Source organism: Dendropsophus ebraccatus, chromosome 1 (genome assembly GCF_027789765.1).
Source record: "Dendropsophus ebraccatus isolate aDenEbr1 chromosome 1, aDenEbr1.pat, whole genome shotgun sequence".
NCBI classification, from domain to species: Eukaryota; Metazoa; Chordata; class Amphibia; order Anura; family Hylidae; genus Dendropsophus; species Dendropsophus ebraccatus.
The window spans coordinates 89,763,206-89,786,578 of record NC_091454.1 but is presented as its reverse complement, the minus strand read 5'-3'; the positions used below and the strand labels follow the sequence as shown (position 1 = coordinate 89,786,578).

Here is a 23,373-nt window from a genome sequence, read left to right as displayed (position 1 = left end):
CCCCATCCGTGATATCATCGCCCCCTCAGCAGCCATTGGAAGGGCCAGTCTAAAGCTCTAGGCCCCACCCCCCTAGATCGTCCCACACCAATGGCCGCTGAGGGGGCGGGCGATGACGTCACGGATGGGGACGGGGCTAATTGGCAGTAGGGGCGGAGCGATGTGGTACAAAGGCCGTGAGGCCCTGCCCACATATAACAATCCACAGGTGATAAAAACGACTTTTTACCAGAACAAGCACCATGAGGTGTGATATAAAATAAGTAATGAAAGCTGTAACATTTACCCTTTACACCTGTGGAGAGCAGTCAAAAGGCAAATAGGGGGTGACAGTGTCACTATAACCCCTTAGTGACCGCCGATACGGCTTTCTACGGCGGTCATTAATGGTCCTTATTCTGCTGCCATCAGTTTTTTACGGCGATGGCAGAGAATAAGGCTGCGGGGCCGGGACGGCCCCCACCCCATCCCCCCGGCTACCGGAGGTAGCTGAGGGGTTGGGGCAGTGTGTGGGGTCCGTCCCGGCCCCCCCCCTTACCGACGATCGCCGCTATTAACGTTATAGCGGCGACCGTCGGTAAAGGAGATTACCGGTGCCGCCGCCGCCTTTCATCTCCCCCCGCCGTGAATCTACGGCGGGGGGAGATGAAATAAGTGTCCCCCAGACCTCAGATCAGCCCCCCCTAGTGCCCCAATAACTAACCCCCCTCCCCCGGCGACCATCATTTCCAAGATGGCCGCCGCCATCGCTGTGAACCGACTAATGTCGGTTCACAGCGATGTAAAAGTTAAAATGAATGAAAGCCCCCTGCTCTCCGCCACCGGAGGTAGCGGAGAGCATGGGGCAGTCATCGGGGACCCCCCTGTTTGGTCCCGGTACAAGCGATCAGCGGTATATACTATATACCGCTGATCGCTTGTGCCATGTGCTCCCGGCACTTTTTATCCCCTGTCACCATGAATGATTAATGACAGGGGATAAAAAGTGATGTCCCCCCACCCCCCAAGTCGCCCCCCATCCCCCCTGTCACCCCCGTCCCCCAGTCACCCCCCCTTCCCCATATACTCACCGGATCCACGGAGCTCCTTCCTCCTCGACGTCCTGGCTGGTTATGAAGTGCGCATGCGCTTCACAACCAGCCAACTCTGAAAATTTAAAGTGACAGAGACCAATTTGGTCTCTGTCACTGAACTATGATTACTGAGATAGAAAATATCACAGTAATCATAGTAATACAGTGAAAATGAATATGTAAAGTACAAAAAGTGACAAACAAAAAAGTAATAATTGCAGTTTACTCCCAAATTACCCCTAACCCCTCCCCAGATTACCCGTAACCACCGCACGTTGCCCGTAACCACCGCACATTGCCCGTAACCACCGCACGTTGCCCGTACCACCGCACGTTGCCCGTAACCACCACAAATTGCCAGTGACCCCCTCCCGATTGCCCGTAACCACCCCAAATTACATGTACCCACCCCAGATTACCTATAAGCACTTCAGTTTATCAGTAACAATCCCAGATTGTCTGTAACCCTTCCAGGTTGCACATAACCCCCCAGGTTCCCCGTAATCATGCCAGATTACATGTAACCCCCCCCAGATTGCACGTAACCACCGCGTGTTGCCTCTGACCACGCCACGATGCCTCTGACCACGCCACGATGCCTCTGACCACCGCACGTCGCCTCTGACCACCGCATGTCGCCTCTGACCACCGCACGTTGCCTCTGACCACCACACGTCGCCTCTAACCACGCCACAGCGCCTCTGACCACCCCAAATTGCCAATGACCCCCTCCAGATTGCGGTGCCCATGCCAGATAACAGGTATCCACCCCAGATTGCCTATAAGAACTTCAGTTTATCCGTAACCACCCCACATTGCCCGTAACCACCCCACGTTGCCCGTAACCACCCCAGATTGTCAGTAAGCACTGCAGGTTGCCCGTAACCACCCCACGTTGCCCGTAACCACCCCAGATTGGCACTGCAGGTTGCCCGTAACCACCCCACGTTGCCCGTAACCACCCCAGATTGTCTGTAAGCACTGCAGGTTGCCCGTAACCACCCCACGTTGCCCGTATCCACCCCAGATTGTCTGTAAGCACTGCAGGTTGCCCGTAACCACCCCACGTTTCCTGTAACCATCCCAGATTGTCTGTAAGCACAGCAGATTGCCCGTAACCAGCCCACGTTGCCTGTAACCAGCCCACGTTGCCTGTAACCAGCCCACGTTGCCTGTAACCACCCCACGTTGCCGTAACCACAGCAGGTTGCCCGTGACCACCACACGTTGCCCATAACCACCCCTCGTTGCCCGTAACCACCCCACGTTGCCTGTAACCACCCCAGGTTGCCGTAACCACAGCAGGTTGCCCGTGACCACCCCATGTTGTCCGTAACCACCCCAGATTACCTGTAACCACCTCAGGTTGCCCATAACCACCCCTGGTTGCCCGTAACCACCCCACATTACCTGTAATCTCATTTTTTTTATTCTATTTTAGTAACTGCGCTATTCTAATAACCATTACTAGCTGCAATTTTGCTCCTGTAAATTGGCGCTCCTTCCCTTCTGAGCCCTGCTGTGTGCCCATACAGTGGTTTATGCCCACATATGGGGTACCGTTGTACTCAGGAGAACCTGCGTTACAGATTTTGGGGTACGTTTTCTCTCCTGTTCCTCGTCAAATTGAGAAATTTCAAACTAAACCAACATATTATTGGAAAAATTAGAGTTTTTCATTTTTACTGGCCAATTTTGAATACTTTCCTCTAATACCTGTGGGGTAAAAATGGTCACCACACCCCAAGATGAATTCTTTGAGGGGTGCACTTTCCAAAATGGGGTGACTTTTGGGGGGAATCTATTCTGCTGACACTACAGGGGCTCTGCAAACGCACCTGGCGCTCAGAAACTTCTTCAGAAAAATCTGCACTGAAAATGCTAATTGGCGCTCCTTCCCTTCTGAGCCCGGCTGTGTGCCCATGCAGTGGTTTATGCCCACATATGGGGTACCGTTCTACTCAGGAGAACCTGCTTTACATATATTGGGGTGACATTTCTCTCCTGTTCCTCGAGAAATTGAGAAATTTCAAACTAAAGGAACATATTATTGGAAAAAATCGAGTTTTTCATTTTTACTGTCTACTTTTGAATACTTTCCTCAAACCCCTGTGGGGTCAAAATGCTCACCACACCCCAAAATAAATTCTTTGAGGGGTGCACTTTCTAAAATGGGGTGACTTATTGGGAGATTTTACTCTGCGGACACTACAGGGGCTCTGCAAACGCACCTGGCGCTCGGAAACTTCTTCAGCAAAATCTGCATTGAAAAAGCTAATTGGCGCTCCTTTCCTTCTGAGCCCTCCTATGTGCCCATGCAGTGGTTTATGCCCACATATGGGGTACCATTGTACTCAGGAGAACCTGCGTTACAAATATTGGGGTACTTTTTTCCTCTTGTTCCTCGTGAAATTGAGAAATTTCAAACTAAACGAACATATTATTGGAAGAATTCGAGTTTTTCATTTTTACTGTCTTCTTTTGAATACTTTCCTGTAATACCTGTGGGGTCAAAATGGTCACCACACACCAAGATGAATTCTTTGAGGGGTGTACTTTCCAAAATGGGGTGACTTATGGGGTTTTTTCTCTCTGCTGACACTACAGGGGCACTGCAAACGCACCTGGCGCTCAGAAACTTCTTCAGCAAAATTTGCATTGGAAAAGCTAATTGGCGCTCCCTTCCTTCTGAGCCCTGCTGTGTGCCCATACAGTGGTTTACGCCCACATATGGGGTACCGTTGTACTCAAGAGAACCTGCATTACAAATTTTGGGGTGCTTTTTGTCTCATATTCCTTTTGAAAATGAGAAACTTTAAGCTAACCGTATATATTATAAATTTTTTCAATTTTTCATGATATTTTGATGTTTTTCACAAAAAACACACAAAATAGTGACCAAATTTTGCCACTAACATAAAGTGCCATATGTCACGAAAAAACAATCTCAGAATCGCTAGCATACGTTAAAGCATCACTGAGCTATAAGAGCATAAAGTGAGACAGGTCAGATTTTGAAAAATTAGCCTGGTCATTAAGGCCCAAACTAGCTGCAGCACGAAGGAGTTAAGCAAAACATAGCTAAAAGCTTCTCTCCCTGTCTCACCAGTCGCTGCAGACATAGACTCTATAGTTATTGGTGATTGGTAGGGGTATGAGCACCCAGACCAATCTAAACTTCTGACATGTGATATCAAACATGTTTTAAGTGTGTGTTTTTTTCCCACCAGTTTTCCCTCTGTAGGCCCCAACTCTAATTTTCATCTGTCCCTGAGCAACTGGGTGGAACTCAGCCTTTATGATGTCTTCCATACACTGTACACCCTCTCAAAGAGAGTGTGCAGAATATCTCCAAATGTATTACTCTATGTTTTTGTTTAATTAAATGCATTAATTAGTTTTACTTAACCTTTTATTTTTATAGAGGGCTTGATCCAAAGTATAATCATCCTGAAGATCAGTCTGATCAGTCCTCAGTATCAGTGGTTGAGGGAAGACTTCCTACTCCAAAACTAAAATCATATGGGCTAGAAAAGAGGACTCACCATGACCGAACTACACCAACCACAGGTAACACAGAAAAAAAAAAACATTTCTGCTACACATTTGGAGGAATTTCATTTAACCAGATAACCAGTTTACAAAAGTTGCTGTAAATTTTTGTGCAGTGCTCTAAACTTGTGTTTTTGCAACACATAGAAAAAATTTGCAAAGAAAAGTAAAAACCAATTTTAGAGCCCGTTCACACTGAACACACTGAGCTCTTCGCCTTGGAATCCTGCCTGCCTCCGTGTCAAACAGTGTGTCTATGGGAGGGCTCGCACACCTCTTCTCTCCGGTCACAGCGAAGAGTCGAGGCAGGCAAGCCCTTCCATAGGCACTGAGGCAGAATTCCGCCGAATTTGCTCAGTGTGAACAGACCCTTACACTTAAACCTGCACAAAACCACTAATAAATTCCCCCAATTGTGTATTTTTTGTGTCTTTTATCCCTACAACTGTAGATTGTTAGTCATGGACTATGTAGATGTTTCAAGACCTAATGAAAGGCCAGTAAGAAAGGAAGCTTTTACTGGCTACCACCAGATGCCTGAAGTGGCAGATGTTAAGAAACCCTTGAGTGTTTGCAAAAGACTTGCAGCGAGATTTGCTGGCAGCAGGCACAGAGGTTTAACATTTGTACAGAAAGGTGCATACTAAACCCAAGAAGATATTCATGTCTGAACTTCACATCTACTGAGGCAAAAGCAAAAGAAAAATTGTCCCCAATATGCTTAAAACCGTATAAATAAACCACAGAAATTGTGGACCAGTGGAAAATTTTTTTATCTTTTTTGGGCCTGTGGATACATGTTATATCTGGAGCAGAAAAAGTGAAGCATACACTGAAAAGAATATCCTGCCTACAGTTAAGCATGGCGCTGGGTTGATGATGTTCTGGGTCTGCTCTGTTTTAGACATTTATAGGATGTCCCATGGATGTAAGTTGGAAAGTCATGTAGGTAATTTGTATACACTTGCATAAAGTAGATCACTGGAGGCCATACTATGATGCTTTGCTTTAAAGAAGAACTGTTACCAACCTGGCAATGGCTGGTCATCTCCTAACTACCTTTACACCAAATGTCCACTTATTTTTACTTCGTTCTAGAATAGTAGGTTTTAATGTGTTAAAAATTATTATTTTTCTTTAGGTGGAGCTCTTTTAGTGTCCCCAAGTAAAACTCAAGACAGTTCAGAACTTAAACATAAAATATTCACAAAAAAAGATTGCTCTCTAAAGAAAAATGTTTCCAACAGTTTACATGAAAAAAAATCTAATAGGGTAAGTAAATAAAAATATACATGGATATATTATTATATTTAACATCTGGTAGTAATGTATAACATTTTTTACTATTATTTTTCACTCCCACAGAGGCTCCAGTATTTTGGGCCAAATGGAAAAATACCAATCATGTACAGGCTTTTACATCATCTGCATCATCCTGCACAATTCTGTACACATAATTTATTGTGAATTGGCATGATCAACACACTGGGCCACATTTATCAAAATTGTGCCCCTGGTATTAACCACAGAAAAGGCGTAGATTTTTACATTTTCTGTGGTGTACACCAGCAGCAAAGCGTGGCCTTCTCCAATGCCTTGGCGTGGCCTCCTATCAACTTATCATGGTTTATGTCTGCAAACAGGCGTAAACCATGAATAAATCTACCCTTGCTCCTGGGCAGGTATAGATTTGTGCAACAGGTTCTGTGACAGTTGGCTTTACTAAGAGCCATGCATCTTTTAAATGAGTATGCCAGTCTTGATAAATTTCCCCTACTGTGTTAATGTGCTCATAGTTCATCTGGTTGTTATAATTAAGGGAGGTACTGAACCGATCATCTGGCTTGAATTACTTGTTAAAAAACAATGCTGCTGAGGGCTCCAGCATAAGTCTATTTCCTGATACATTACTGTAAAAACAACTCATTTTTATTGCAAAAATTCATTGAAAGCATCTTGATGTGCACATTGTTTGAAAAATGACCGACTTTCAAGCGCGACTAAGCACCATTTCCATCTGAGCACCACTTCCATTTTAATATTACCATCAAGATATTATACCCAGCCAAACTCATTTGAACAGATACCTTTACAGTTGACACATTCAAAAAACAAGCGCAAGCTGCAACTTACCAGGTTTAGCTTTGAATGGCCACATTGTAAAAATTACGGCCATACTTCAGCCTCAAAATGACAGTCTTCCAAAAATATGGCAGAAAAAAATGTTGTTGAGCATAGCCATACTGTACTAACTTTTTTCTTAAGTCTCCTTTATCAATTACTAACTTTGTCACTACTTTAAGTTCCAGGATGAGGATGACTCCTTTGTAAACTCTCCCCCTGTTGCTGGTCTGAGGACTGTTGATCCATTGCCACTTAGGGAGGATCCATGGCCAAGTTCACATATTTCCAGCAAAACCTCTCCAGCCGCTATGTCATATCCAGTCATCAAGCCTGTAGAGAAACGTCTTGTGCTATCACCTCAGCAGTGGAATCCATCATGTCGAATACATGGATCATTGCGAAATCCTGAATTTCAGCACAATGGTAAGATTAAAGAAATCCTTAGTAGCACACTATAAGTGATCAAATAGCACAAGGAAAATCACAATGCATTTACCCAACAACTGTGGTGGAGTTCCAAGGTAGTGCTAGCCCTTATGGGCATTTTTGGGGCGAAAGAACAAGGCATAACCTTGTTAGGAAATAATAGAGATGTTATTTTGTCACACACGCATGGATTCTCAAGATGTGTTAGGCTCCAAGCGAATTGTTACAAACTTCTGAAAAGGCGGTATAAGACACTGGGATTCCTACACACAGCAGGTTTATCAACCGATAATAGATGCTGGAGATGCCATTTTTTACTGCATTTCTTTTGCATGTTTGATGTAATTGTCATTGTAAATATGCTTATTTCTAGTAAGATGTAATTTCTGAGATCTTCATCTCCAGCATATGGTTCATCCAGATCTTTGATACTCACACACCTAATTACAGCAACCAAATGTTTGATACCCCTGCTGTGACTGCAACAATCCTCACGTATGCTGGCTAAATTTAATTAACAAAGTCAATAGAATTTACAGACTAAAGGCCCTATTACACAAAGCGATTATCGGCCGTTACAGGCGATAATCGTCTTGAGTAATAGAAGACAACGATCAGCCGAGATGAACGATCTCGGCTGATCGTTGTCTGTCATTGTCTTTCAACATGTTGAAAGACAAACGACTTAGGTAGCAATGATCTGCTGCTGTCACTCTATGGAACAGGAGCGGCGGCAGCAGACAGCTGCTATCTTCCATGGGCTGTCTGGACAATCTAGCGATCTCCCAGGCATCCCCCCGCAGCTCCCCATGGCCCTCCTGGTTCTCACCCGCTCGCTGCCGATGCATTTTTTTGCAGAAATCAATAGTCCAGGCGATTTTAAGAAACTTTGTAATTGGGTTTATTAGTCAAATATGCCATTATCTGCATTTAAAAAGCCTTTTCCCAGGTCCCCCCTCCCTCCTCTTTTCCATCCACTGCAAAAAAATCAGGAAATTGTGACTTTTTGCATCCGACATACCCTGTCTGGTCTATAGAGAGGGGAGAGGGGGGAGGAGGAAGGAGGGAGTTATCCGACAGCAGAAAGCAGATAACAGAGGAATACAGGCACAGAGCTGGGGGAACGCTGTAATCAGAGCTCAGAGAGGTCAGTGCTGACTGTCAGAGGAGATAAAGGGCGATGTATTTGTAGATGAACTCTTTGTTGTCCTGTTTTGGTGTTTTATTTAGCTCTCTCCATAGGAGAACAATGATGACGGGGGGAGAGCTTCAAACTGTTTTTTCATGATAAAAATGCATTTTTCGGCTAATAAACCCAATTACAAAGTTTCTTAAAATCGCCTGGACTATTGATTTCTGCAAAAAAAAAAAAATTTCACGAAAGTGACACTTTACGAGAACTAGTTGTCAGGAAGGCAAACATAAGTACTTTGCTACAACCTGGAGCCCATGGATAATTATGAATCTTCCCTCTATTCATAAAAAATACTCTACTCACTTAGTAAAGGCATAAAGATCAAATCAGTAATCTGTATTTTTTAGGGGGACTCTGTCACCTCAGTACCTCATATTGAGCTGCAGACACCTGTACTTAGCTGAGATTGAGCAAAAACAAACTATGCCTTTGTTTAACGAGATGGCAGATTATTAAAGGGGTTTTCCTGGCAAAAATTGACCGATGAGCTAACCAGAGGATAGCTCAACAGTCCCTGATCAGCAGGATGCTGACAACCAGCACCCCCACTGATTATTAGTTCAGCACCCACACTACCCAGTCTGTGGACATGTCAAAAGTTATTTCAAGTGATAGCAACTCTTTAAATGTTTGATAATAAGATTGTGTTAGGCTACATTCACATTAGCATTTGACCATCCGTCACCATATATTAGTGTGCTCCGTTTGCATGCAATCCGTTCGAGTTCCGCTTTTTTTGAACGGAGAAAAAAAATGTGTTTGTAGTATTTTTTGTCTGTTTCAAAAAACGGAACACAAAAGGAAAGTGCACTTGTTTTTTTTTATATTAGAAACAATGAGGACGGCTCTAAACAGAAGGTCTTTCCGTTTACATCCATTTGCAAATTAACCGTTTTCATCTGTTTTTTCACTGAGCATGAGCAGAAGAAGCAAGAAGAAAAAGTAACCTCATATGAAAATGGATGCTGACTTATGCAAACTGATGTTGACTGATGCAAACTGATGGACAAACGTTAGTTTTTTGAAGCCAAAATACAAACGGACCATTAAAAAAAAGAACATTTTGCAATCAGTTTGCATCAGTCTCCTCATCAGTTTATGCTCATCTGTTCAATTAACATTGACGGATCCGTTAGCAAATAAGAAAAACGCTAGTGTGAACCTAGCCTTATGGAATTGCACTTTATTCATGTTAATGAATAGGTTTAATGCTTTCTTTTAAATGGATCCATGGTGGCACACTACTTAAATAGAAATCATTTTTTTCTTTTACATTACCATTTATTGTGGGCTTTTATTGCAAAACTGTATTTCTTCTTTTTTACAGGAAAGTTTAACAATTACAGCTTTTACAATGCAGCACCTAATGAGGACACTAGCATTGAAGGTATGACGTATGATAAAATATGTACTTGTTTTCATAAAGTGGCGTTACACCTTAATATCCGTCGGCCAAATGTTATCTCAGTGATTTTTCCATCACACCTGACCTCTGTGGGTGGAGTCTCAGGAGAACCCCATACACTTTTTCTGAGGGCCAAACCCACCACAAGCAGACAGAAGTATGAATTTAATTTTTTTAAGTTATCATGCTTTAAAGCAGGGGTGGGCAACCTCCGGGCCGCATCCGGCCCCTGACACCTCCGGATGCGGCCCACGGCTCCCCTGTGATGTGCGGCGCTCTGGAGGAGAAGGAGCCGCATCCTCCTGTGTCTGTGACAGTTGCCAGGATGATGCTGTGAGTGCTGGCTCCTTCCCCAGCAGAGCGGCGCACATCTTCTGTCTCCTGCAGTTTGCGGCTCTCCTGTGATGTGCGCCGTGCTGGTGAGGCAGGAGCCGGCATACACAACATCTTCCTGTGTCTGTGCCGGCTCCTTCCCCAGCAGAGCGGCGCACGCCTTCTGACTCCTGCGTGCCGCGCGCAATTACGTCATTTCATCGCGCGCCGCCTGCAGGAGAAGGCCGGCACAGAAGAGAGGAGGGAGAAGAGGACTTGGACAGCGTGGGAGCGGAGGAAAGGTGAGTGGGATGTTTATTTTTTTTATTTGGGGCAGGCACTGGGGGTTAACTAGGCCACCAGGGTCATGACTGAGGGGCTTAACTAGTCTACCAGGGACATGACTGGGGGGATTAATTAGGCTACCAGGGACATGACTGAGGGGGTTAACTTGGCTACCAGGGATTTGACTGGGGGGTTAACTAGGTCACCAGGGACATGACTGAGGGGTTAACTAGGCCACCAGGGACATGACTGAGGGGGTTAGCTAGGCTACCAGGGACATGACTGGGGGGGGGATTAACTAGGCTACCAGGGACATGACTGAGGGGGTTAACTAGGCTACCAGGGGCATGACTGGGGGGCTAACTAGGCCACCAGGGACATGTCTGAGGGGGTTAGCTAGGCTACCAGGGACATGACTGGGGGGGTTAACTAGGCCACCAGGGACATGACTGAGGGGCTCAACTAGTCTACCAGGGACATGACTGAGGGACTTAACTAGTCTACCAGGGACATGACTGGGGGGTTAACTAGGCTACCAGGGACATGACTAAGGGGGTTAGCTAGGCTACCAGGGACATGACTGGGGGGTTAACTAGGCTACCAGGGACATGACTGGGGGGTTAACTAGGCCACCAGGGACATGACTGAGGGGTTAACTAGGCCACCAGGGACATGACTGAGGGGGTTAGCTAGGCTACCAGGGACATGACTGGGGGGGTCAACTAGGCCACCAGGGACATGACTGAGGGGCTCTACTAGTCTACCAGGGACATGACTGAGGGACTTAACTAGTCTACCAGGGACATGACTGGGGGGTTAACTAGGCTACCAGGGATATGACTGGGGGGTTAACTAGGCTACCAGGGACATGACTGAGGGGGTTAACTAGGCCACCAGGGACATAACTGAGGGGGTTAACTAGGCTACCAGGGACATGACTGGGGGGTTAATTAGGCTACCAGGGGCATCACTGGGAGTTAACTCTGGCTACTGGGCATCACTAAGGATTCACATCAGGTACAAAGGGCATCACAGAGGGTTAAGTACAATAGCAGGGGCACTAGGGGAACAATACTTTGCCTTGCCCCGGGTGCTGCAAACCCACGCTACTAACTGCCACTGCGGCCCTCAAATGATTTTAATGCCCGACCGACCGGCCCTCGACATGGAAAAGGTTCCCCACCCCTGCTTTAAAGCATAGCTATACTGAAATCTAGGTCCAGACTCCTGAAGGCAACCTTTTAGTCTTGTGAAAAAAAAAGACTAAATACATGATGTATGGCCAGTACAGAGTTTCACAGCTCATTGTCTCCGCAGATGTCCTGGGTAACATGAAAAGAATCGAAACACAGGGAGTGCCATGTTTTCTATGATAACTTTAAAAAAAAGAATGTAAATTAAAGAATAGTATGGCTTCCTCTAGAGTATACAGCAGCTGATAAGTACTTGAAGGCTGGAAGTTTATTTTTTTTTTTTTTTACATATAAGTAATTTCCGAATCTCTCTAACTTTTTGCTAACAGTTGGTTTAAAAAATTCTATGACTTACCCCTTTAAGAATGCAGATCAGGACCATGACGTAATGTGCAACTACCAGGCCCTTTTTTTAACTGATTATGTGCCAAAATAGGCGCTGACATGTCAGAAGTCTTGATCAGTGGGGTACAAGTGCTGAAATGCTTGCTAAATCAAATAGGCAGAAGTGCTTGACTGACCAATGATTTTAACTGCAATTTTTACCACCTTTAGTGTCACAGGGTGAATCCACATCAAAATCGGCATATGATATCAGCTTACTTTAAAAACAGCCTAATACTTAGGCTGTACATCAGGAGCAGCTACTTCCACATCAATGAATGATTGGAACTAATAACCATAAAGTCCAGTGAACAGTTTAAGGTTATGTTCCCACACAGTATTTTTGCTCAGGATTTTGGTCAGCATTTTTCAACCAAAACCAAGAGTGGATTGAAAACACAGAGAGGCTCTGTTCACACACTGTTGAATTTGAGTGGATGGCCATCATTTAACGGCAAACAATGGCCACTATTTCAAGACACGGTAATAATTTGTCATGAAAAGGCGGCCATCCACTAAATTTAACAGTGTGTGAATATAGCCTTTCTGTGCTTTCATTCCACTCCTGGTTTTAGTTGAAAAGTACTGACTAAAATCCTGAGCAAAAATACTGTGTGGGAACATAGCCTAATACTTTTAATAAACCTTTTCATACTGGTCTCTAACAGCAGATAGTAGGATGTGGGTCTCCAGCTTCTTAAAAATTTGTATCTTTATTGTGGCATAAACATCTAAAACAACAAACAGATAAAAACCTGCCGAAGCGTTGCGAGGTACTCCCTTTTAATCAGGGCCATGATTAACTGTTAGACGACCCTGGGCGTACCGGTACGTCCCGAGCTATGAAGCGCGCTCCGGAGCAGGGCGCACTTCATAACAGGTGGGGGCCGCCTGCATTGAGCAGCTGGCGCCTCACCGTTAATGACAGGCTGCAGCGATCGCACTGCAGCATGTCATTAACTCCTTAGGGCCCTATTCCACCCGACGATTATCGTTTGCATAATCGTTAACGATTAACAATTTCAAACGACCGCTATTGCGAAAGACCTGAAAACGTTCAGTCATTTCCATGGAACGATAATCGTTACTTATGATTGTAATTGCGATCGTTTTACTTCGCTATTTATTCGCTATTGCGTTCATATCTATTGCGAACGACCGAATGATGTCTTATTCAATGCGAACGATTTGCGAACGTTTTGCGAACGAGCAACGATAAAAATAGGTCCAGGTCTTATAAAGCGATCAACGATTTCTCGTTCGGTCGTTAATCGTTAACTGCATTTCAACCGAACGATTATCGATTAGATTCGAACGATTTAAGGATAATCTGAACGATAATCGGCCGGTGGAATAGGGCCCTTAAACGACGCGATCGCGTTAAAATGGAATGCCGGAGGTCTCTCACCTGCCTCCGTGTGGTCTGATCGGCAATCTGCTCACTAAGCCTGCACAGGCAGGCTTAATGAGCAGATCGCCTATCACACTGATTAATGCTATGCCCATGGCATAGCAGTGATCAGTGTAAATAATCGCACAAGTGTATATAAAAGTCCCCCAAAGAGACTTCAAATGTGTAAAAAAAAAAAAAAAAAGGAAAAATAATTATTACACTACCCCAAAGCCGCTCCCCCAATAAAAGTTCAAATCACCCCCCTTTCCCATTATATAAATAAAACATATAAAGATAAATAAATAAATAAATAAACAAACATATAATATACCGTAGCGTGCGTAATTGTTTGATCTATTAAAATATAACAAGCGTCATTGCGAACGGTGTACACGAAAAGAGGGAAAAAAGTGTGCGGATTACCGATTTTATGTTACATTATATATAAAAAAAATTAATAAAAAGTGATCAAAACGTCCGATCTTCACAAATATGGTGTTAATAAAAACTAGAGATCATGGCAGAAGTAATGAGACCCCATACAGCCCAGTAGGTGGAAAAATAAAACTGTTATAAGCGTCACAATAGGCCCATTTTATTTATAATTAATTGCAAAAAAAAAAAGGATTTCATAAAAAGATATATATATAACATTAGAGAATCTGTGTAAACCTGTATATGGTTGTGTTCGGACTGACCTATAGAGTAATAGTATCATGTCGCTGTTACCATATAGTGCATTACGTAGACACAGGAACCCCCCAAACGTTACCATATTGCATTCTTTTTTACGATTTCACCTATTTATATCTTCATAAATAATAACTTTGGGATTCCGTCATACATGTTATGGTAAAATGAAAGACGCCATTACAAAGTGCTAGAGCTCTTAGAAGGGGAGGAGGAAAAAACGAAAGTGCAAAGATCAACATTTAAGCGGTCCACTGGGTCATTTTGGGCCTGGTCCTCAAAGGGTTAAGAGGGTGTACCTCGCAATGCGTCGGCGGGTTTTTTAAGCTGTTTGTTGTTTTAACATTTTATTTGTTGTTTGGACATTTACGAGTCGCAGTTTTTTTGGTCTCACATTCTTTATGAATAGAGGACCTGTGAACTTATCCAAGTAAGAGTGCGGAAGAAAGTGTCTAACAGCAGATGTTTGCTTTTTCCCCCCAGATGACCGACTGTCACAAATATCTGCTAGGTCAGCAGCCTCAAGTTCTCTGGCATCTCAAATCTTGGAGCGTGCACAGAAAAGACAAGAGTATTTCTGGGGAAAAAACTGACAGACCAAATCAGCTGCTGGATGCTGCATACATTAAATAGTTTTGAAAGTGTGCTAATGCTTTTGTATTTTCATACCTAAAATTATATATTTTTACATTGCTATCTGGTAGTCCTGAACTGAAAGTATGACCACAGAGATGCTGTGAATCTCCTGAGATCAACTTTTAAAATTGCACATGTTCTAGAACATTGAAACTTTTAAAACATTGAAATACAACTTTAGGCTATGTTCACACTACGTGAACACCCGGCTGTTCCGTGACCCCGGCCGGGTCACAGAACGGCCGGTCTCAGCCCGGATCATCCCGGCCGATACTTAAGTACCGGCCGGATGATCTTTCCGGCCGCAGAGCTCTATGCGGGCGCATCAGCGCGCGCCCGCATCAGAGCTTCCCATAGCACACAGTGAAGAAAGCGGCTGGAGCCGCTTGCTTCACTGTGTGAACTGACAAGTATTTCTGCGGCTGTAATTCACTGAATTCCGGCCGAAGAAAACTGACAAGTCAGTTTTTTCCTGCGCCGCATGGGATCCCGGCCGGAGCGCATACGATGTGTGTACGCTCCGGCCGGGATCCCATTAAAAATAAGGCTATGTTCCACCGCTCAAAACTATGGCCGTAGTTCTGCGGTGAGAACTATGGCCGTAGTTTTAAGTAGTGTGAACATAGCCTTATAAATTATTCAAATTACCTTGTAATAACGGCATGGAAAACAACCATCTTTCTTTGTGTATAAGGGGTCATCGATACATTTATACTTTTTTTTAACATTTAAACAAGTAAAAAAACAACAACTTTGTCCCCACAGATGACTTTATTTACAGTTTATCTTATCTTATTGCTTGCTTACTGTAATTACCATGTCTTAAGGTGCCTATACACCTTTAACAACCGAAATATCTCTTTTCCTCCCTATAAATATGAGCGTTCAGCACAGCCAAACCTTCATGAGTTCCCTATAGGAAGAAGTCAGCTGTGTCCAGACAGCTCTGGTGCTGGCTTATCCCTCTGAGAACAAAAGGATGGGGCATAGAAAATCCATCATGCCCGACCCTTTTCTTCACCAACATCATTTGTCGGTGGAGAGTGAGGAGGACCCTATATACCTTACACTGTGGCCTAACCTGCCACCAGCAGCGGGTTTGGACAAAGTATTTGGGCATCTTTAGGTGTTCGTAGAGATAGCTCTTCATCTTGAGTATGGTTCTTGATTTCTTGATCTGCCATACTGTGATGCAAGAAACGTAGTAAGACATATTCTTCCTAAAATATAACACATAGCACAGCATTTACAAAATTTAAAAGGATTATGTTACTAGGTTTTTACTGCCTTAAAGGATATGTGTCATCAGAAAATGGCCTTTTATTTTTAAAATGTTTTAATTTAATCTACATTATAAAACAATCCTGAGGTCTTTCAGTTTTTATTCTCACCACTGGCACTAAAACTAAGCCAAGACTTCCTGTTCTGTCTGTAGTGATAAGAGGAGGCTGCTGTAAAGTGATCATTACAGCATTGCAGCGACATGTGACACCAGTAGATAGAGGAGACAATAGCAGCTCCCTGTGGAATGACCTTTTCAAAGGTCACTGAGAATGCTCAATGATGTTTTACATTCATTTCAAGGGGACAGACTTTGTCTATTGTCGTCCATGAGGCTTGCTGTAAAGCATGTCACTAAATGCTGTTAAGAACAGCCCATGCAATATGGCAGCCCCCATAACAATGTGCAAAAAGTGAAATAAAAAAAATTACAGTCAGAAAATAGAAACAGATTAGAATAAAAGATCAGTTTTGGTATTTGACTCTAATCAGTAAAAGAAAATTTAGGTGACACATTCCACAGCATAAAATAGTGACAGAAATGCTTAACAGATTGGTTTATTACTTACATAATTTTGTTCAGCTGTCCTCCTAATATGCAGGAGAATGGGATTCTTGTCGCACCCCTCCCCCACCCTCCATCTGCTGATTGACAGTTGACTGCCTATACCCAGCATGAATAGATAACTGCCAATCAGAAGCTGGTGGATGGAGTTTTCTGGAGCTCATAAATATCCAGGACTACTGAGCTCATGCACATTAATAATGGAGAGGACTACTTATTGTCCATGTTATTCAGGAGGATAGCTCTGAATTGGTTGCACAGAACGATGTAAGTGATACCTCATACTATTCAGCTTCTCTGTCTCTAGTTTATGGTACCCTTACATGGGGCAGTATAAACCAACTGAGAGTCTCTTTAAGCACATATTAATAATCAAGACGTAGGAGTGCTAGGTGCTCATATGAAATGAATATTAGGTTTAATGTGACAACTTACAAAAGCTGAATTCCAGCATTCTACTCCCAATCCCATTGTCTAGTTTACAGCCTATCAGATATTTTGCAGATATCACTAATCTATGAGTCTTGTCCTAAAAGTGCATATACACCTTCATTAACTGTTGGTCAAACAATTTCCAGCCTGCCACCTGCAGCAGGGTCTGCTGACTTTAGTATAAAGTGTATGCGGGAACTTTAGGGTAAACCCTGCTAAAAATCATCTGCACCCACCAATAATTACATGATTGGCAAATGTTCTCCTAATGGCAGATGTCTTGGGAAAAAAGGATAGGGCTTGTTTAATTTCTGCCTGCTTAATCTTTTGTTCTTGCAGGAGATATGCTACAACCAGACACGTAAATATTTTCTTAACATTTATATATATTTATGCTCTCTTTTATTCATTCGCCTTATCTAAAGAAAGACTCTCTAAATTCACAATACTTTTACTACATGATCGGAAATATTGGTTGGCTTAAAGAGGACCTGTCACCCCCCGTGCCGGCTCAGGAAGCGGGATCACGTGAGTATAGGGGGATCTAATGGGGGTTGGGAGCCTTTCATCCCCGGCATGGGGGGTGACAGGTGTCCTTTAAAGGAAATGTATCACTAGGTGCATCGCTTTGGGATTTTTACATGAATAAACCGCCGCGGCCATGCCGGTGGTGCAGTCCTTCTTTTGAACTGCTGCCCAGTTCCTGCACACGGCGCCGGTCTTATCCCGACCCCGTTGTCCCCCAGTGTGATGATCTCTCCTCTGTGTTGCGGCTCCATTAGAATCAATGGTGCTGCATCACAGAGGGGAGGGGGTTTCATCACATTGGGGGCCGGCGGGCCCGCCTCCAGTGCTTCATGCCGGGCCAGTACTCGGCAATAGACTGGCGCTGTGCACGGGAACTCAGCGGCAGTTCAAAAAAGACAGTGCCAGGCGCATCCCTACCCTGGTCTGGTCTGTACCACCAAGTACATTACAAAGTGATGTACTTGGTGGTACATTCACTTTAAATCTTGCTGAGTGAATAGTACCTGCAATGTAGTTCATATGCTTGTGTTTTCTATGTATTTTGCTTGTGTTTTATATGTATTAACATATTACAGATAGAAGTGCTACATTGACTGTTGCTATTAAATTAAGAGAGAGTGTGTGTGTGTTTTATGTGACATTGTAAATCTTTCTTTGAACAAATTATTTTTTTATATGTGTGACATATTTTATATATTTTTTTTATTTTTGATGGAATCTTTGTAATTCATATTTCTAGTAGATATTTATTGATTTGTGAAGTAGTAGTAGTCCTTTTGTGAAAAAAAAACTTCCCCTTAGACGTGTTAATTAAATTGATCTGCCCATTTACTGGATGTGTTAACTTTACATGCACTTGTACCTAGAACATAAAGATATTTCTTGTGAAAACCATAGCTCCCCACAAGCTGAGATGAAACCAATGAAAAGAAACAACTCATTCAAATAAATGTGGTCAATCAAAAATTTGTATGTGCTGCTTGTACACAATTTTCCTGATTACAAAGATAGAAACCTGTCATATGGTAACTGTGGCTTTACTTTTCTTGACCAGGCATCCTTGTAAACCAAATTGTGTTAAAATCATCTTGAATATACTGTATTCTGTTTGGGTTTAGATAAGTCTAGTGATGTATGTCTTCGTGTGATTTTCAGTATTCTTTTTTTATGTTGTATTACTGTTTTAATTAAATTTCTCTGTTCTATATAGAACTTGTGTATAACATTCTATGGACAGCATAATGCTCATCTTCAAACTCCATTTTACAGTGTATGGCTATGTTCACACATAGAAACATAGAAGATTGTCGGCAGAAAAAGACCACTGGGTCCATCTAGTCTGCCCTTTTAGTATTTTCTTTCTTATTTTCTTAGGGTAGATGTATGTTTATCCCAGGTGTGTTTAAATTCTGTTATTGTAGATTTACCAACCACCTCTGCTGGAAGTTTGTTCCAGGTATCTACTACTCTTTCAGTAAAATAATATTTTCTCACATTGCTTCTGACCTTTCCCCCAACTAACCTCTCACTGTGTCCTCTTGTTCTTGAGCTCAGTTTTTTACTAAAAACACTTCCCTCCTGAACCTTATTTAGTCCTTTAACATACTTAAAGGTTTCAATCATGTCCCCCCTTTCCCGTCTTTCCTCCAGACTATACAGATTCAAATCCTTAAGTCTTTCCTGATATGGTTTATGCCTTACACCCTCCACCATTTTTGTAGCCCGTCTTTGGACCCGTTTTATTTTATCAATGTCCTTTTTTAGATGAGGTCTCCAGAACTGGACACAGTATTCCAGATGTGGTCTCACCAGAGCTCTATACAGCGGGATCACAATCTCTCTCTTCATACTGGTTATACCTCTAGCTATACACCCCAGCATACGATTAGCTTTCCCCACTGCCTGGTTGCACTGGTGACTCATTTTAAGGCTGTCAGATATCACTACCCCTAAATCCTTCTCTTTTGAAGTCTTTTCCAACACAGTACTGCCAATGTGATACTCGGATAGAGGATTCCTCCTCCCCAAGTGCATTATTTTACATTTGGAAACGTTGAACTTCAATTTCCAATGTTTGGACCACTTATCTAGCAAAGCTAAATCGTTTTCCATATTACTGACACCTCCAGGAATATCAACCCTATTGCACACTTTTGTGTCGTCAGCAAACAGGAGAAGGGTTGGTAGGTAAAGTTTGTCTATGTCACTTACAAACATATTAAAAAGAATAGGACCCAGAACAGACCCTTGTGGCACACCACTTGTAACCAGTCTCTGCTCGGAATATACACCATTAACAACAACCCTCTGATATCTATCCTTCAGCCAACCACAAATCCACTGAACTTACACACTATGTAAGTTTCATAATAATCACGGCCATTGTAACAACGGCCTTGATTACTACGGAACTTGCTGCCTTCTTAGGAATCCCGCTTGGAATGTGTACACATGGTATACACTCCGGCCGAGATCCCTAGCGGTGCCGCAAGAAACTGGCATGTAAGTTTTCAGTCACAAGTGGCTGCAGAAAACTTTTCAGTTCATACAATAGATTATGCGGCCGAATCCATTGTGTGCAGCGGAGTATACGGATGCAGGATAATCTTCTCTGACACCAGCCGTTCAGTGACCCGGCCGCAGAATGGCCGGTGTCTTACACAGTGGGAACATGGCCTATTTGAAGATATATGTACATCTTTAGTAAGGACATGTCTCAGAGAGACATTTCATTACTGAAGTCTAACACATCTTTGCTGCGGTACATCAGGCTAAGTCTCGGGTAAAGCTCTATTACACTGGTCCATTATTGGATAAGTGAGCTTTCATAGGAATTCTTGTTCACAACAATTGGCTCTTGTAAAAAGGCCAGCAGTCAGCCAACAAACTATCAAATGGTTGGTCGTCTGCTGATTGAATCTTTAGGGCCCTATTACACGGGACGATTATCGTGCGAAAAAACGTTATATCGTTCGAATTTAAACACTAATCGTTCTGTGTAATTGCAGGCAACGATCGAAAAATTGTTTGTGTGTCATTGATTGTTTATTTAGATCTGAACCTAAAATCATCATTATTTGTTCGCTAATCGTTTGCTGTAATTCCACATTTGTTCACTGAAATTCCGCATTTTTTCACTAATCGTTCAGTGTACAAATTGTATATTGTTCATTGTTTTGCTTGGATTAGATGGAGTAAACGATCACAATAACGATTGTAGTAACAATCGTAACTAACGACCATCGCTCTGTGTAATTTGGTGAACGATTTCAGGTTAACAATAAACAATCTCGTTTGCGATAGTTTATCATTAGTCGTTAATCGTTAAAAATCGATCTGTGTAATAGGAACCTTATGCTGCGTGTACACGAAGAGTTAATTCGCCCAATCGATGGTTTAACAATTTTGAAGCAACAATCTGGTTTTTATAATGATCAGCGTTTAGACGAATAAATCGTTCGAAAAATTGTTAGAAGATTCATAAGAAAAATCGTTATTGTGATTGTTTTTAAAATCGCTTAAGCCCATCTTTCACATCTTAGGGTGAATCTTTGAAAGACTGTTTACACGAAGTGATCTGCGAATTTTTAGCGAACGACAATTTGAGAACATGTTGAAAGATCGATGAACGATTTCACTCGTCGCTTGATTGTTTGCTGTGTTTACACGGAACAATTATCGCTCAAATGCGATCATTATTGCAAAAATTCGAACGATAATCATTGCGTCTTAATGCAGCATTAGTTTGACCAATAAAATTGTTATCGGCTGTATAATGATGATACCAATGGCCACACGAATGTTCAAGAAATTTGCTGATCTAATCACTTAGGGATGAGCAAATTTACAGTATGAACACTATTAATCTGTTGGCGCTATACAAATAAATAGTAGTATTATAGGAATGAAGTGAAGCGCTTCGCTAGGATCGGCCAGCAGCTTGTAAGGCTGATGGCTTTGAAGCCTGTGCCTCTCTGCCCCTGGTGCCAGTTTCTCAGGACTGGATCCAGCTTTTCCTGGCACCGAGGAGTAGCAGCACAGACTTCAAAGTCATCAGCCTGACAAGCTACTAGCAAATCCTAGCAAAGCACTTTGCTTCTTTCTTACTATAAATTCACTCATCCCTGCTAATCACCCTTCTGTGCATGTATAGCCATTTATGGACCCAATGACCTAGACATTTAACAGTTGTTGTTTTGTGGCATTAGATACATTGCAAGAACACACACATCAATAAATGTAACACTAGCCTACAATTTGCCACTTGCATGAGTTTAGGTTTGGAGATTTGTGATTATTGATAGTCGGTTAGTGTTTATTATTATTATGATATACATATATAATTCCCAATTTAATTTGTAGAAAAAAATAGTACATTTCTTATGTTTTGGCATTCTTTAATACAAACAGTTGTAGGTATAGATATACAGTACTACTATCGAAAAGTTAGGGATGTCTGGCTTTTGGGTAAAGTTTCTGAAAAATGTAAAAAGCTCAGGCTGCAGTAATATTATGTCATGAAAGTAGGGCATTTAACCATGCAGCGGTGATTTCCTCATCTGAAACAATGGATTGAAACAAAAACTAACAGTGGTGGGTATATCCCAACAAAAAATGTCTGTCTCAATAACTTGTCCTGTGCTTGTGAGCATCAAATACGGCTTGACAATGACATCTCTTGCTCCTAGAAGCCTCAATGACTATGCCTGTACTTGAGCTTTTGACAGCTCAGACATGCCCTAGAGACACCCATAAAAAGATTTTAGATGTACTAAGCATGGTTTGAAGGACAATCACACAGGGTTTAATCTCAGGAGGCATAGTTGAAAGTAAAGCCTAGTGAATGTCAAGTATCTGAAAGTGGGTAGAAAGAGCAGAGTAGTGTTGCAGGCAAGTGCTGTGATTTACATAGCTGGGCTTTTTGCATCCAGGGGGCATACCCCCTGGGCTTTTGGATCTAATCTTGGGACTGTCAACCTGATTGATCACCTGCACAGATAAGTGATCGTGGTGCTCATTTTGTACCACATGGATAACCAGGAAGGTTTGGTTTGCATTTGTACTTTCACATTGTACCTTTAATAAAATAATGAAGCTGTGTCGGTGTCTCATTGCTTAACCCATTTTAACATCCAGGGAAGTCATCATGGGTGAAGGGATGCCCTCTTTGTACAGCACAGCCCGATCACTGCACTGCACAATGGCACTAATCCTGGCTTAATGCTCAATTAATTTGGGCTCCAGCAGCCCGTAGTAATGGAGGATTGAGGAGAACACTAGGAGAGGTCAGTACAGTTATCATAGAAGTTCCCCAGGGGGACCTCAAGTTACTGTTAAAAAAAAAAAAACACAAAACTTTTTTTCATTAATAAAAAAAATCCCATCCCATAATAAAAGTTCACCCTCCTTTTCCCATTTTATAAAAATGTGAAAAAAAATAGAAAAATGACAGCTCAAATAGCCCCATAGACTACATAGAGATCAATTTTAAGAACTTTTTTTTTAAGATAAAGAAGTTGATCATTCTAATCAACATAGATAACATGTTAGTTTTACCACAGAGTAAATAATGTAAACACAACACCTCCCGAAATAAATTAAAAAAAATAGCCGGTTTTCAATTTCACTTCGCAAATAATTTTTATCCGGTTTCACAGCATATTTTATATAAAAATTAAGTCTGTCATTGCAAAGTACAATTGATTTAGCAAAAAATAAGGGCTCATATGGGTCTGTAGGTGAGAAAATGCAAGAGCTATGGCTTTGTAAACACAAGGACAAAACAAAAGTGCAAAAATCAAAAGTGGCGGGGGGAGGAGTTAAGGCTGATAACTGGCTAGAAGTGTGGCTCCTTCGGGCAATATTCGGTCTTATTTTACTCAGTAAGGCTATGTTCACA

At 42.5% G+C, this 23,373-nt stretch overlaps 1 protein-coding gene across 3 annotated transcripts in view; it reads left to right on the top strand.

Moving 5' to 3' along the window:
- The window catches only part of MDM1 (Mdm1 nuclear protein), a 54,836-nt gene extending 38,246 nt beyond the window's left edge, over window positions 1-16,590 (top strand). For all 3 annotated transcript variants that reach the window (XM_069974900.1, XM_069974909.1, XM_069974892.1), the window contains 5 exons: window positions 4,498-4,643; window positions 5,767-5,897; window positions 6,929-7,172; window positions 9,698-9,757; window positions 14,516-16,590. In XM_069974900.1, coding sequence (XP_069831001.1) covers window positions 4,498-4,643; window positions 5,767-5,897; window positions 6,929-7,172; window positions 9,698-9,757; window positions 14,516-14,625 — 691 coding nt within the window. In that variant the 3' untranslated portion in view covers window positions 14,626-16,590. The remainder of the gene's footprint in view (window positions 1-4,497; window positions 4,644-5,766; window positions 5,898-6,928; window positions 7,173-9,697; window positions 9,758-14,515) is intronic.
- Window positions 16,591-23,373: the final 6,783 nt, after the last annotated feature.